General features: G+C 37.8%; 1 protein-coding gene across 1 annotated transcript in view; it reads left to right on the top strand.

Moving 5' to 3' along the window:
* LOC113093301 (cadherin-13-like) overlaps positions 1-17,231 on the top strand; it is a 283,704-nt gene that overhangs the window by 232,729 nt on the left and 33,744 nt on the right. Inside the window, exons 9-11 of the mRNA XM_026259099.1 lie at positions 2,004-2,144; positions 11,849-12,031; positions 12,744-12,997. Coding sequence (XP_026114884.1) covers positions 2,004-2,144; positions 11,849-12,031; positions 12,744-12,997 — 578 coding nt within the window. The remainder of the gene's footprint in view (positions 1-2,003; positions 2,145-11,848; positions 12,032-12,743; positions 12,998-17,231) is intronic.

Here is a 17,231-nt window from a genome sequence, read left to right as displayed (position 1 = left end):
TATATGGATATAATGATTTTAGTTTTGGTTCTATTTTTAGTTAACTATAACCCTGCTCTGAGAGGAGTTTTCCACTTTCATTGGATCATTTGGATTCTTTTAATGTCATGCCGTAGTTAAAATGGGGAAAAAATAAGTATATACCTCTTTTATTTCAATTTAAAAGATACCCCACTCCCAAAGCACATATTTTTACTAATCCTTTTTTCTCTTCGTATTCATTCATTTTCTTTTAAAAAATCTGCAATATATTGTAATTTTTTTTCTCCTTTATTAATTGCAGCTTTGTTGAAATGACATACTTCTGAGCCATCATTTGAATCCTGAGATAGCGAGCATAATTTATACAGAAAGGCAATGCACCATGGGTAAATGACTGCAGCACAGGCCTCCTGGGCTTTATGTGAAACAGATGGATGAGTTTTATTAAGCATGTGGTACTTAACACTGCACTGAGTGGGATTTCAATAAAGGAAATAAATGTTAGCATTAACAGCACCTCCCTGTGTAATGTGCCATCATGACTTTCCAGTAGGGTTGACTTATTTTAACAAATGCTTGTTGTCTTGGATTTATTATTATTGGGCTTTTGGTCTGGAGAAGGTTTTTTCCCATATGATGAGTAGGTGGTGTTTGAAGGATATGAAGCTTTTTCAACCACTCTGAACTTCCCTCTGTATCAGAAAAAACAGTCGATATAAAAAATATATAAAACTTTTGTGCCCATTCGATATATAAAATAAAAGTCGATATATAAAACGTTTGTGCCCATTTTTTTTTTTCTTCTCCTGAAATATCTGTGAAATAACCTTTCTCTTAAAATTCAGTTTCAGGAATTTCCACTGTCTTTCACGATCTCTAAAGAAAACTACTGCATATAATACTGTATAAGTAAACAAAATGCATTAGTGTCTTACATATCTCTTTCACCAGACAACTTTCTTAAACTTTTCTTTTCACACACTGTAATTTATTTCATTTGGTGCAAATCAAACAATCAGTTGATCAATCTGTGGTTCAACTTACATTTAAAATATGTAAACATTAGAATTTGTCTTGTAAAGGATACTTGCATATTTATGACGTATTTTATGTATCCAGAATATGCACAATTAAATAATGTTTTGAATAATTACTGCTTGACTGGAAATGACACAATAGAAATATTCTGCTCACAACTGATATATACTTTGCTTGATAGTTTGTTTTTTTAACATTAATATTATATTTAAATTTTAAAAGGTCTGGATCTTGAACAAGTTTAAGCATCCAACTCTATAAAGTATTCAAGGTAGTTTTTTCAAAAATAAAAAAGAAGTCTAGTTTTAATTCTAATAAGTCTGTTACTGTAGGTGGGGGTGGGGGTGCTTTTTCTCCCCTTCTCTCTCTCTCTCACTCTTTCTTGCTTTTTCTCTCACATCTTGACATTCTGGTTAAACACATGGCCTTGAAGGAAAGGCATTTAAAGGCATTAATTGACCTTTGAAAAGTAACTGCAACTTGACATTTATTTAGATTAGCACCTGTCAGGGAGCGTCAGTGCGCTCTCATGAAGCCTTTATCATTGTTTCAGAACCGTCCTCTGGAGAAGGCCTTACACAGGAAGAAATGTAAATAAACAAAAGGATAATTCGGTCTTATAGATCACAGGTCAATCATGAGCAATAATGTACTTTTTGTACCGATTGACTTGAGTGTTTGAATTGCCAGTGACGAACTGCCAGATGAGATGAACTCTTTTGAGTTGACACCATGACTTCAATAAAATGATTGGTTGATTAGATCTTAATTACTCCATTTTACCAGTTAATTTACAACGTAGGCACTCATTAACAGTATGTGGTGCTTTTCAGTGCATATTGACAGTGTCTAACCAGCAGTAAAGCAGTCGTGGAACAATTACTTGTTCTTCAATTAAGCCACTTAAGCTCTTATCACGACTGTACTCCCTCTGTCCTGAAGCTCTACTGTCTGTTCCCAACCGTGTTCTTATGTGTCCACAGACTCTTCCAACCACACAGTACGAGCTAGAGATTGTGGCAAAGGACATGGCAGGAAGTGAGGTGGGTCTGACAGGAACTGCAACAGCCACCATCACCATCACAGACCGGAACGACCACGCACCTGAGTTTACACACTCACTGGTAGGAGGAACCTTTTTTCCCTCTTACTTTCTTTGTAATGTTATTTATTGACTATGTGTGATCTGCTCCATAAAAGCAGCTTAACACCTGCAGTCATTTACCATGAAAACAAACACTCAAACTTCTCAGTCCAGAAGGCCTTCACCAATCATTTCCAATTGTCAATCACTCAAATCACACGTCTACACACAGAAGCCCTCCCTGCTCGACCAGGGCCTCAGGTTTTCACTCAGATACACTGACCTTGCGAGAAAAAGACCCATGCATCAATCACTCTAATCACAGGTGCGCTGCAGTGACAGCTGTGATTCACAAATACTCAAACAAAAAGCTGATGGACTGGGTCCTTTTCGATCACTTATCTGCCGCGACCTCCTGTTTGCAGTCTGAAATGATTGTGTTATGATTCTCAGGCCCTGCCCTGGCAATGATTGTCTGTCCATGGACGGAGTATATTGTTTGTTTGTGTATTGTTGTAATCATAGGTATTGCTGGACTTTTTTTTACTATATATTATAGCTATAGGCTATAAAATTCCCATTAGTCTTCTGCTAAACAGTCGCAAACAGAGGCAACCGCTGCCATTCAGCAGTATAAAACCCAGAGGGCAAGAAAACTGCATTTATGGTATGTGCAAACTTAAACTGCGTGTCCATTTCAGCCCACCTGTGATGAATTTGTCCGAAAATGCCACACTTGCACTTTGCTAGCCAGCAGAGGGAAAACAACTATGCCAGGCTGATGCAGAGACACCTATTTTGAGTTGTATGGGTTTTTTTTAGAGGAAGTGCCCTAGGCTGTTGTCAGATTGCCAGAGACATGACTTGACCCATTCCCAAAATGCGCTGATGTGCCTGGAAGAGGGGCTTTCGGACAGGTTGATCGGGCCACTCATTTGGGTTACCTATTAGTGTCTTTGGCAGTTGCTGCAGTATATTGAAATAATCCAATATATGTTCACTATGAAAATAATTTGCATATAAAATTATTACCTTAAAGTAATTAAGCATTTTCTGTAAAAATAATGTACTCTTCGTACTGAATGAACTCAATTAACCATCATTAACTAGTGGGACTTATTTTATTTTTTTAATTTTAGTAATGAGTGGTTAGATCAGAAATTGTCTGTTATTAAATACAACTCTTCTATAAGTTGTTTAAATGAAAGCCAATAACCAGATTGATAAATTAAATGTCTATAACATTCTAAAATTATATAACATTACATCCTGGACCTATTTTCATAAAGTAAACATCTGATTTTCTGCAAATTAATTGGATCTGCATAGAGAAAATTGATTTTAAATTAGATAATGTTCACCAGCACTGATAAAATGCTTATTTACGTTAAAACAATATATTAAACAGCTTTAATAGAGCTACTACTTTAGATAGTGACATTTATGTGAACATTTGTAAGAGTATCTGAATCTGTTCTCATGTCACTTTACCCTGCTCCTTAATGACAAGTGTGTTTGTGTTCAGTGTGTTTTAAACGAGCACTATCCACGATAAGTTTTCTCCATTTACCAGTCTGACAGAGTCTGAGTCGACTGCAGCATCTCCTCTTTGCACACGCTTGAAAACAGTCTTGACTGTGCTGTGAAATTCTGCAGTAGGGAAGTCCACTGTCTCCTCACAGGTGCTTTTTGAGTGCATGCCTCCATTTTGACACCAGTCCACCCTACGGGACTAGAGAGCTGTGGAAGTGGATCAGCAGAATTTCTCCTCCTCTTCCTCTTAGACTGCTGTATCTGACAGACCTCAGTAAATATACATGAAAAACACCTTTGAAAGTGAAACATTTGAAATATCAGTCCTTTTGAAAAATGCTGGTTAGCTGGTATTAGACAACTTTGTTCTTCCCATACAGTGGAAGTCAATAGGCATCATCACTGTTTGGTTACCAACAGTGGTTTTGGTTATTTTATATTCTGTTGAAGAAAATAAGTCAGGTTTGGAATAATGTGAGGGTGAAAATTAAATTCTCATTTTTCGGGGGGTGAACTATCCCTATATTGTTCCTTTTTCTTCAAAGACTAAACAAATGCACTTCCGCCTCACACATTCCTGAAATTCAGCATTTTATATTTAATACATTTGGCTTTTTTATGCAGCACATACTGCTTCACCATTTATCATTCAGTGATAAAACCCATAAGTGAGATAATGTACTTCGTAATCTCCTACTAAGTTTGCAAAAGAGTGCAAAAAAACTCAAAACTCTAAATTTGATTTTTTAAAATGTAATTTCAAGAGGACAGAAGAGTAGAAAAACACACCACCTTCTCACGTTTCCTCAATTATTCTTAATAAGATGTTTCAATTTGAACATAATCACAGGCAGGCATGTACAATCATAGCGCAATCTTCCTCACACAGACTTCAAATGTATGATCATCGCCACAGTTTATCATTTCTAGGTGGACCCAATCCGGTCATTTATTCTCATTAGCTGGTCTAGTTGAATGGGTGCATTTACTTTCAGTAGTGTTGTAGCAAAAAAAAGTGCAAGCAAGCGAGCGCAAGGTTGGGGGTTCGATTCCCCGGGAACACATGATATGTAAAAGTTGATAGCTTGAATGCACTGTAAGTCGCTTTGGATAAAAGCGTCTGCTAAATGCATGAATTTAATATTTTTTTTTTAAAAAAGGGGGATCGCTTATAGAAAACTGTTTCCATCTCTGCTCCAGTTTGAGACCCTACTTTAGTTCACTCTATTGTAAAACCAAAAAGTCCAAGGATCCAAGGCCTACACAATAAAGCTGTATTATTTATTTGCATCAACGACACATCTTCCCAGAGATCTTTTATTTAAAATCTGGATCTTTATGTTACAAATTTCTCATCACAGTGAAAATCAATTGGAATTTAAACTACCCCTTTGAAATTATATCCTCAGATGATCCAGGAAGATCAATGAACGTAAGATCTGCACTTCTTTTAAAACACTCACAAGCCACCAGAGCTGCACTAAGGTTTTCAGGTTTTCCACAGTTAATTTCATCTATTTAGCATCTGGGCCACCGCTGAGCATTCGTCTTTTAGAATAAATGTCTGAAGTGTGTGACAAGAGAATTATTGTCTGCCCAGAGATAATTCTAGGCTGTGGTCAATGTATGGGGTCATGTAACAGTATCCCGCAGCTGGAGTTTTATTAGGATAATAGCAGACCTCTCCATCCTCCCTCTATTATATCTGTCTTCCCTGGTCCCTCCGACTCATACTCCCTGTTTCTTAGAGCCGTGGAGGGAGAGGCCAGAGGCTGTGTAGGTATGTACAGTACATGCCTGCCCACCCTGGCACCTTGTGATAACTGGCATCTATTTCAGTTGAACCCATTCCAAGTGCTGCAGCAGCCACTGATCTGGCTTATCACGCCTGTCGTTTAAGGAAAGTGACAGCTTATCTGAGCTGCCTTTCTCCCCTGCAGTGACAGCACGCTGCTGCCTCCGTCAAAATGCTAATGACATCAACAATGATGGCTACAAGTCCGCAACACGATAATAACAAAAATCGGGCACACTTTTGGGGGGCGACTCTGAATTGACGGCTATTCTTATTTGTACAATTGACTTTGCATTTACAAGGTCTCACTCACAGCTCACAGACATGCTTGGGGTGATTTTAAATGTAGAAAAGGATATCTAGTACTCTGTGTGATTGGATCTGTTCTAAAATCTAGTGTGCTGCCAATGTAGGCTCCCAAAGTCAACATAATTATGCTGCCTTCAGACTAATCTTGTTTTGGCCAAGGTTTAAAGCAGAATTGCATGTGTCCTTTAAAAGAAGGCAATCCCATACTGCATTGCAAAAAGTTCAGTGGAGGAAAAAAATCCATCTAAGATGGTGGATGATTTGTGGGAAATCTCCATTTATTATTAGAATAAATCTGAATTATTTGTGAATGGAGCTGCCTATGTGTAGTAGTAGATAATAATCTTACTTGGTGTTATAACAGAGCCATGGGAACTATTAGACCATATGCTGTAATTGAGCTGTAATCATTTTGACTATGATGGTTCTTGACCTTGGAAAGTGGAAATTAAGGAAGGGATGTTCCCTATATCTCCTCACTACTTTGCTTTGAGACTTTGTCCATTGTCTGCAAACAGAGCCACAGCTCACTCAATATGTTTATGGATCAAAACCTTTTTACTCCTGATCAATTTTTTATATTATTATTATTTTTTTAATTACCTTTTTACTTCTGCAAACATTCCTTCTTCATTATTAGTCTTAGCAACTTTTCAAAGTTATGTCTTGAGTTTACCCCTTGGTGTGAGGTGAAAATGGTTTGGTTAACAGCAGAAAAATCAGTTTTAGCCTTCATATTATCCATGACATTCATGGATAATGGACATGTCCCATTTCCTACTGCCCCTGCACCCCATTTCAAGAACCATCCATGGTCAATTCCCAGAGCTACACCAGCAATTATTGATGGTCATGGATTCTTATTTTCTGGATTTTATACTGTTTCTGGCTCATCTCTTCTCACTGTCTTACAGCTCCTCTGGAGAATATTGAGTCTCAAACTAATTGGACTGAAGTCATTTCTGAAAATGACTTTTGGTTTGGCAAGTTCCATTAACAAATTAACATTTCTTTGTCCTTGACACATACATACATATATATATATATATATATATATTAGTGCAGGATGCCTGGTGAAGTGAGGTGAGCCGCTTCCTGGTGGCTGGTGCTTCCCGTGCATTCTCCGTGCTCTTCAGTGCCAACCAAAGTGAAAGTTGGTGTCCTGACATGCTCCAAAGTGGGTGGGCTGTCGGTCACTCGCTGCTTTCTGCGGAGAAATGAGAGAGGGATTAGACCAGCGTTGCATTTGAGACCGTTGTTTGAGTGCAGCGTGTGCTGCTTAAGAGTGGGCAGGCTGATAGGGAGCAGCTGTGACCGATCAGCCGGCGATGAGGACGTGCAGGTGTTTTACGCTGATTGCCAGGGCGACGCTGATTCCTCCGAGGACATATATCATATATATATATATATATATATATATATATATATATATATATATATATATATATATATATATATATGATAATTCTGAGGTCCAAGCACCACTATACATTATTTTTCTATACATTAATAAGATTAATTTACTCAGAATATGTTAATATGACATGCCAAGAGAAGGAAACCAGCATCTAACTGTGTAATCCTTTATCAAATCTGCAGTCTTTACATTTGCATATCAGCATATTTATCATGCATTAATATAAATTAATATTTCTCATCAGTGTGTTTGACAGGACTGAGCAGTCTTTGCATTTGTATAATGAAACCACCAGAGCACATTATAGTTGTTTTGCATATTTCATATTATGCAAATATTTACTTTGGAATCTCTTAATTTCTATCTCTGCTTTTTAAATTGTTTACAAAACAACATATTCGTCTCTCAATGCACCGGGTCACTTTGCCAGCTTGTTAGTTGTTTGGGATGTTTATGCATTTGTGATTTTATTCATCATGAGCTGCAGTTATATTGCCATCTATATGTCATTTTCATATCCATCAAGAACAGACATTCAGGCGAGGGATGATGATTTGATCATGTCTTCATTTGCCACTCAGTGTAAGCTTGAGACAGTTTAGTAAGAGAGTGTAGATTGTCCTGCTAATATATACTGTTTATAGACGGGTTGAATTATAATTGTTTTAACATGGTGAAACCCATTATTCTAGTGACCTATAGGTGAGATGTGATATTATGTATCATTCAGACATTCTTGAATATAGAGTAGAAGTAACAGCCACACTTTCTAGTGCAACACATTTAATTTTCACTAATCAGAGAGTGAGAGAATGAAATATTTATTAACTATAATTTTCAATTAGCAGATATAAGCATGTTTATAGTTCTGTTGTTGAGGCCAAATCAAAGCTGGTGAAGTGATGTGTGGGTGTTTGCTTTCATTTGTCTCATTGTTTTCATTATCTGGTGCACTGAATGGTTGTTTTTTCTGAAAGCACTTATACTCAATTTGTGTTGAGCTTCTTATTGTTTGAGACTTTCAGTTACATATATAACTCTCATAACTTTATAGATTGAACTTTCTGCTCAAATTAGCATTTGTAAAAATGCTCCGGAGTCAAACACTGCTCAGCAGAATCAGAGAAGCAGAAAACAATAGTTTATCAGTCTTCATTTCAAATGATGAGCTTGTCAATTATGTTGCTCAGTCAGGTCTTTAAGCTTACTTGTTCTGATTTTGCAGCATTCGTTTGAATGTTATTACCCAAGACTTATGCTAATTTTAGTTTCATACTACATGTATACATGGTATTGTTCTGTTCTGGGCAAGAAATCCCTGCACAACCAGGCAGTCTAGCATTGGTAACAGCAGGGAGAGCAATGATAACTCGTGTAAACAGAACAGAAACAACATTTATTGCGGATATCAATAATGTTCAATAATTTAATGTACATATTTAGAAATTAAAGGGGAATCAAAAGGCTGAATCTTGACTGGATGAGAGGAAGAACTGGGGATGGAGGAGAGTAATTAACTACTGAGCTGCGTGACAGCTGTTGATAATAGTGAAGGACCTTATATAAGGATGCTGTAATAGGCATCTTATCTCTATAGGTAGATGTGGATCCAACTTGAGTGACGTCACCTGCCAGAGAACGCTACACTTGATTTATGGCCAATTGTTGCAATTAAAAATATAGGTTTCGAATTTGGTTTAGTGTTTAGTTCCATCACTACTCTCGTACACCTGTCTGCAATTTTCAAGTGATCCCAAAGACGTTGATTAACAGGTTCAGGTGTGTTTGGTTGATCTAAACTCTGAAGAAAGGAAAATCTCTATAAGCAGGAATGAAACCTCTCTGCTAGTGCAATATTCTTAGTTAAATGTCTACACAGTTCATTAGTCCACATATATTTATTCTGGTTCACAATGTTTTACAGTGAAATGTATTGACATTAACATAATTATTTAATTATTAATAATTTATTTTTAAATAATTTACATTTGACCTAAAACCAAGCTACTAGCTATGCAAGTTTGATGTTACGCATAGCTCATTTCCAAAATGTTTCAGACTGCAAATAATAGTGTTTTTGAGACATTTTTTGAGACATCTTAGATTGTGTTTCACCAAAGAGAGTACATTTTTACAATGACCTTAGGGTTATTAAATGATTACAGAATTTTCATTTTGGGGTGAACTATGCTTTTATTCTTCAGACCTTCCCTTGCAATCAGCACTAAAAATCTAGATGGCCCTTTTTATGTTTTTATATTGTGTTGCTGTAGGTTCTGACAAAATAATCAATACTGTAGGGGTCTCTGACTCCTAATGAAGGGCCGTCAGACTGTAGAACATTTCAGTTTGCCATTCTGAGAGGCTCTGAAGTGAAAGCATTACCAGTGGCATTAAAAGGTATTATCTTCCATGTTCACATCAGGAGAAACTCTTCACATGACTCTCACTCTCTGAAAGCTTCTGGAGTGCCTAGCGTTCCCAATTTGGCTGAAGGTGGAAAGTGTTATTTTGTAGAATCTCATTAAGCTGTAAAAACAGCGCGCAGCTTTTTTCTCACATTCCCGGTTTTAGATGTGCAATTTGAGATGTGTAAATCAGACAGAGTTTCTCGAAAGGTCATGAATGTTGATTTGATTCCGTGAAGAGATGTTGAGACACAGAGGGAGTTAAAGTATCAGGTGTGAATTTTCTGACCTATTTGTTACTAAAGCAGTAGCACAGCTCAAAAAAAATCTCCAATGATGCCTTCACACTGTGCTACATTACTGATAATGAATGCCAAGCCAAATAATCCCAGTCATTCATGGCTTCTGGGTTTCACCACATCGGTGCCTCTGTAGGAAGTGATTTATCTTTTTCTGGCCGTACACTCTCTCCCCTCATCACTTTCCACGTGTTGTGTTCCCGGGGGGCTTTGACTAGGTGACATTTACCTCAAACACACAAACCCACCCCGTTCCCTCAGTTTTGGGGTCCAGCCTCAGGGTGGATAAATTCTCTGTTATTGCTGGTTGCTTTGTGAACTTTGTGAGGGATTGGGGTCTTATCAGTGATATGGCAGGGCCAGGGTATCAACAACCAACAAAGATTGAATACATCAATCTGACCGCTTCACTGCCTCAGATGATTAAATGAAACACAACCAGTCAGCGATGTGAAGATGTACAGCGTGTAGGTGTGCAGACGCATTCGTGTCCCCCGGTAAACATTTGTGGCAACCTTTGATTAATTGTTTATTCCACACATGATGAAATCTTGGTTGATAGCAGGAGAGTATCTCCCACTGCTGTGATTTTCACAGTGATACACCTGCAGGGCTCGCTGTAGACACAATTCTCTCATTGGAGCTGAAGTAATATGTAAGTGATGTAATCATTATGTGGCCTTCAGCAGACAGGTACAATCACCTCTTTTGACACACAAACAGATTTGGTGAACTGGGCTTAAAATAAGCGTGGCTTAAATGTAAGGCTGGCACCAGGAGTGCTTTTCCCCCCTCTCTCTGGTAAGTAACAAAATGACCAGTATCTTTCTTTATATTTAAGTATTGAATATTATATTGAAGAAGTTATTTTTGGGAGATGAGCCTTAGAAATGAAAAATCCAGAGGCTAGAAGTCACTACCCACACTGCATCTACTGCCTGATATGTTTAGAACAGATTGTGGTAGCAGAACATTTTCAAACCTAATGTTAAAAAGTGAAAAACTGCCAATTTAGATGTGCCTCCATGGCATTAAGGATTTTCTTCAGTGTTAATATTAGATGGTCCACTAGTCTGGCTCCGAACTCAATAGGAATAAGCATTAAGTTAGAGAGAGGGCTTAGTGGCAGTACTTCAGTCCCACAGGGGTTTAAACCGCTTAGCTTCACTTTCGAAACTTCGCTAATTCATCCAGCCACCCAGGTCCAGCAATACCCTCTGCAGGACGCTGATGACCTTTGCATCCGCCCCCCATGCCATAACCACTGCACAGCTCTTATAAAGGGAGCACATCCCTGATGCATTGAGGGGTTGCTCACTTCACAAGCCACTAAACAGAAATGATAGCTGAGCTGATGGGGACCAAAGCTCATCTGGCCCTTCTAGGAACACTTCATCTCCCCAAACAGGCCTGTGACATTGGGTTGGATTGAACAAGGACTGTGGAGACTTTCAGCACTCTGAATAGAGTAGCTTTCCTCCAGTGACAAAAAAGAACAAGAGCGTTTTTCATACAAGCTTAGCTTAAGCCTTATCTTTGACAGAGGAACAGAAAGAAGGGTAAGAGGGAGGTAGATGTAAGACAGAGAGTCTGCATGTTTCAAACAGAGAAGAAACAAATGAACAAGGAATTGAATTGATGCAGCTGTAGGTAGATCAGCGCTGCTTTCATTACTCAAGGTGGTGCATGGTTTTCTGGAAACAATAGGCGCCTGTCCCACTGGTTGTGTTAATCTCTGTAAACATAAGAGGCACAATTGCAGAGATTTAGCCAAAGCATTAATTTCCAGTGAAATTAATTCATGTCTACAACAAGCAACTCCTCCACTGCTCATTCTGTCTTATTATCTGAAGAAATTTGAAAGAGAATTATTGATGATGATTACAGATAGCAATATCACAAATTCTAATGTGTTGCTGTAATATGATTTCCTGGTTTGAAACATTGGAAAACGTTTGACAGATCAAACAACCTGTGTTGTAGTTCCAGGCATCAGTGAATGAGGGATCAACTGGTGTGGTAGTGAACCTGACGGTGGACGATAGAGACGACCCAGCCACTGGAGCCTGGAGAGCTATCTACTCCATCATCAACGGAGACCCCAACCAGAACTTTGAGATACAGACCAATCTGGACAACAATGAAGGGATGCTGTCGGTGGTAAAGGTACACAATGTTCAATTGCGTGATTGTCTTGTAATGGTGCAGGCACATGAAGATCCGCTTATGATGATTGAACCTATCAAATTTAGGTTACCAATTGAGATCTTAACCACTTATACAAAAGACTTAATATTTGTTCAAGGTTCTTTTTTTGGTTACTAAAACTTTAAAGTATCAAGCTCAAAAAGGGGACCATTTTTAGTCACTAATATAAGATTTCTAAGCAATTCACTTAACTGCAGAGGCAATGTGGTACATTTAGGGTAGGGATGTCCAATCTATCCCCACTTTCTGTAAAGCAGAAGTGTCCAATCCTCCTCCTGGAAGGTCAACATAATTTAGAATTTAACTCCAACTTACCCAAACACACTTGTCTGGAGGTTTCTAGTAATCCTGATGAACTTGATTGGCTAGTTCTGGTGTGTTTAATAAGAGTTGCAACTAAATTCAGGACAGTGGCCCTCCAGGAGCATGATTAGAAACCCCCAGTGTGGAGTTTATCTCCAAACCAAATAAATCACACCTGAACCAGCTATTTAATGTCTTCAGGATTACTATAAACTTCTGGGAAGGTGTCTAAGAGATACACTCTACAGGAAAGTAGCCCTACACAATAAAAACAATAATGATACATACTTATGATAGATTCAATTGATTGATGGTTACTTGCTTGTTAGTTAATTGCTCTTACATAATTCCTTTTTGTCTTTCTTAGCCTCTGGACTATGAAAGTGCAATGTTTCACACACTGCTGATAAAAGTGGAAAATGAAGACCCTCTGGTTCCTGACATTGTGTATGGCTCCAGCTCTACAGCAACTGTTTACATTACAGTTATGGATGTGAATGAAGGACCACTGTTCTTCCCAGATCCTCTGGTTGTCATCAGGAGAGAGAATATCCCTGTAGGGAGCTTTGTGGCCATGCTGAATGCTACTGACCCAGACTATCTACAAACCCAGAGCATAAGGTTGGTGCCGTAATATTATGATCCTGTCCCAAATGTAATCATCCACACTTTCGCCATATAATGCTGCTTAGACTGTTGGGTAATTGTCAACTGTGGTGTGCAGCAAAAGGTTATGTTGAGGGAGCATCACTAGCACAAACAGAAAGCTCATGAGCACCTTTCTGATTAATATAATAAAAAATTTAACCAAGTTCACCATTTCCAGAGCCAGTATTCAGACACAGTTTCTTTCTCGATTACACTGATTCTGTGCTACACGTGGGAGGAATAACCTTTACAAATTTGGAAACAAATTTCACATACATAGTTTGAAACTAATTTCACAGTTTAAAAGTTTGAGGTTCAGCAAATCTCTTTTTCCTGGTTACATTCTCAATGGATTCTGACAGTGTAGTTTGCAATGATGGCACAAACTAATCAAACGACGAAGAGCAGGACAGCATGACCCTTGCTACTTAGACATGTCTCAGCTTGATTATTCTTGTTTTACTATTCTTTGTCTTGTTTCCAGTATTATTTGCTGTGTTCTTAGAGTAATCTTTGATGTGAGTACACAGCTCTGCATGAGAGAGTTTGACCACCTGTGCAGACATTCATCTTGCTGCCCAACTACATGATTGACCAAGTACTTGGAGCTGCAAACTCTAAAATGATCCTCAGGGACTTGTGACAGATCATTGCTTTGATGTAGCTTTTTTTTTTACTTTCCTTTAAGCCACATTGCATTATCAACAAGGTAATGCAAAAAGGCTGCTTTTATCCAAAGCAACTTACATTGCGTTCAAGGTACACATTTATATTTAATCAGTTCTTGATTTCCCTGGGAATCAAACTCATAACCTTGGTTTCGCTATCCCCTTGCTCTACTGTTTGAGCTACAGGAAAGCTAACGTTTTATAATCAGAAAGTAGCTGTGTGCATTTGAGAACATTTCTATATCCCCTATACTTTGTTCATTCCCTCAACCTTCTTTGCTGTACATTTGCATATGCTACAGTATGTGATCTCAGTGTAAGCTGTGCCACGTTTGTTCAGATCAGACGAATTGAAACAGTCTCCTGTGATTCGTTGTGTCCACTGAGCATGTATGAGACTCACAGTATGAAACTCTGCGCACCGATGTGATCATGTGCTCTGCCATTATTACCGCTCTGTCCTGCTAGTTAGAGCGAACCCTCCTCATCACAAACCATATGAGTGCTCTCCCTTCTCTTTCTCATTCTGTCCTCTCTTCATTCTTCATCTCTTCTGTATCTATCCTCTCACTGCCTGCCTCACCTCTTTTGATCTCTTTTTGCCAGTAAAAGGCTCTTTGAAGTACCATAGCTTTCACCTGAGGCTATAAGTGGCAGGACTGAGTAAGAAAAAAGAAATGGCTGTAGGAAAATGAAAAGGAAGGACAAAGGGGAAAGCCCATCTGTCTATCTATCTGTTTACCATTCTGTCATTCTATCTGTTGTTCTATTTATCTTTCCATCATTCCATCATTCTATCATTTTTTCCTGGTTTCCTGAAACACAGTTCCGATATGCCATGCATAAGGCTTATATTAGCAGAGGCTGCCACATAGATTGCCCCCTAGCAAGGACAAGTAGTACAAAAGAATGTGAAGCCCCATTGATCTGTCTTTCTACCTGTGTCCCTCAGTACTTCTTGAAGACTGCATTGTAAAAGATATGCAATAAGGCTTCCTTGATAAAAGACAAGCATTAAAATTCAGAATTAGTAGACTTATCAAAAACTACAGTTTTTTGAATTGTTATTGGGATCAACAGGTGTATTACAGCCATCATAGACCTGTAATGTGATGCCTTGAGAAACGTGTACACTGCTGTGCACATTGCTGTCAAAAGATGAAGTTGAATTGAAAATCTGTCATATTTGTTTCTTACTTTTTATTCTAAAAAACATAGTAAGTGCTCTGCTTAAAAGAGAAAAAAGCACATATTGTTAAGATTGTTTGATGCCTGATTCTCTTCCTTTTTAATGTATGCTCTTATTTAGTTTGAATATACTACATTTCCTTTTGAACCGACAGAATTGGCATCGATTTTACCATACAGACATATTGTTCTCTGGGTTTATCATGAAAAGCTTATACAGGAACCATAATGCATAAATAGCGCTATTATATCCTGCAAGGTTTATCGGTCTATTGATAAAATATAAAAGAAAAATTGTCTAGAGGGATTTAGCGGATATATTTATTAGAGTTAGAGTTAGAGTTTGTTTGTTTGCTATTTATCGATTCAATCTTTTTGGTGAATTACAGGAAATTTCCAGATCCAAGAATGATCTGATTGTTATGGCTCTAAGAGCAGTTCATACATTTAGCTTGATTCTTCTGTGAAATAAAACCTATCACACTTAAGGATCATTATGCTTTTCATTGGCACCCTGTTGCAGATATGTTTGAATCTCTCATTTGAGCTCAAATGAGTCTTTATAAAACATTCCTGAGTGCTCCTGAGGAGCATGTCAGACAAGGTTAAGATTTTGGGGTCTCTGATGTGTTTGCTCAAAGGCTTTTAGAGTTTTCTTCAGTCCCCACCCCTTTATATGGCTCTGTCAGGCTTTTCAGGATAAGGTGAGCTGTGAATCATTGCTAGCCTGAGGGAAATCATGAACACAGACACTATCAGAATTATGGGAATGCTCGTTGTCATTAGGAGTGATGCTGAGGATATGTCTGTGAAATACATTGGGTAGAATTTGTAAAATAGATTACATTCTTTTTGGGTTTATATTAGCAAAGTTTTTGTTATTGGCCCAGTGGTTGCTTGTAAAAATACTATTACTAAGGGTTTACAATTTAATGACAATTTAAATTACAATTTAACTTAAATTAACTGTCCAAATAGTGTTTTTATACTTGTGTATTTATTTTGCGAATAATTTTTCATTTAAAAAAAAAAGTTTAGAAAAATTTCCTGCAATAACAATGATTGTAATAAATGTCATATTTTTATAACACATAAATGCAAGTGTTGTTTTTTTTTAGCTAGTTTCAGCCTGACGCAGTTATCATTTTCACGTCCTGCGCCATGTTGTTTAAATTTCTAATGCATTTGTGCCCAATTGTGCACCCGTGGGCTTGCTGGTCTCAAAATGAGGTGTGATCAGGAGCATTGTTAGCACGTTGCTATTTTGAGTCAACTGAAATGTGCCATTGACCAACTGAAACCTGGTCTAAAGTTTTATTTTTTTTTAAATTTTTTTAAATTTTTTTATTTTTTTAAGAGCGTGTAAATAAGGTGGATGAACAATGCATGTACACTCTGCTTATTACATACACAGAGACGCAAAGCAACATACAAAAATGGCAAATATTAAAAATGAAAGAATTACAATGAAATAGATTATTATTTTGCCCTGTAGATGCTCATGCATGAAGTTTAAGCATGCAAGCAGAACCTTTCCTCTCTGGAAAACCGTTCAGCCATGGCGCAAACACAACTGGCTTTTAAAGGAAATGGGAAATTACTCTAATTGGTTTATTGCAGTTATGCTAAAAAAAAACACCCTTTACTCATTAAGAGAATAGGTACAACCCTTTTGGACCATGCATCTGGTGTGTGACCATTTTTTCCTGTGTTAAACTAGCAAAAGTGGATTCGGACATGCCCTAAGCACACTTGCGTCGTGCGCTTTATCTCTTGTCCAAATACTGGCAATTGTGGTCTTTGCACTTGTCCACTTGACTACGTACATGAGGTATTTCCTGTATTTGGTCCAAGTGAGCATGAAGACCACAAATGTGTAAAACTTTTCGTTAGGCCTACCTGATGGGACACCCCTATATCCCCGGTTTCACAGACAAAACTTAAGGCTAGTCCTAGACTAAAATTTAAGCCTTAGCTGTTTCAACTGAAAGAAACTTGTACTGATTGTACTGATTGATCTTGAAATATGTCAGTGCCCTTATTTTGTCTTAAGATGCAAACCAGAAATGATTTTTCCTAAGGCAAGTTTTTAAATTTGCTTAAATGTCCTAAATGAACTATGGCCCAATACTGGCTTAGTCTAAGCCCTGTCTGTGAAACCAGGCCATAGTGTTGTAAATAATGCAAGCTTTTAAAGAGCTTTTTATGTTCAATACTTTTTCAGCATTTCAGTACTTTTTGCATTAATTTCTAAATGTCTGTTCAGTAGACCCTAAAACAGATGACGCAATTTAACTTAAAAAGCAGTTGCAAATGTTGAAAAAATAATCATCACCACTACTCATTTGCAC

The sequence above is a fragment of the Carassius auratus genome, unplaced genomic scaffold, assembly GCF_003368295.1.
Source record: "Carassius auratus strain Wakin unplaced genomic scaffold, ASM336829v1 scaf_tig00214951, whole genome shotgun sequence".
Taxonomy (NCBI): domain Eukaryota; kingdom Metazoa; phylum Chordata; class Actinopteri; order Cypriniformes; family Cyprinidae; genus Carassius; species Carassius auratus.
The sequence above is the reverse complement of the archived record's forward strand: the minus strand, read 5'-3'. Positions and strand labels throughout refer to the sequence as shown.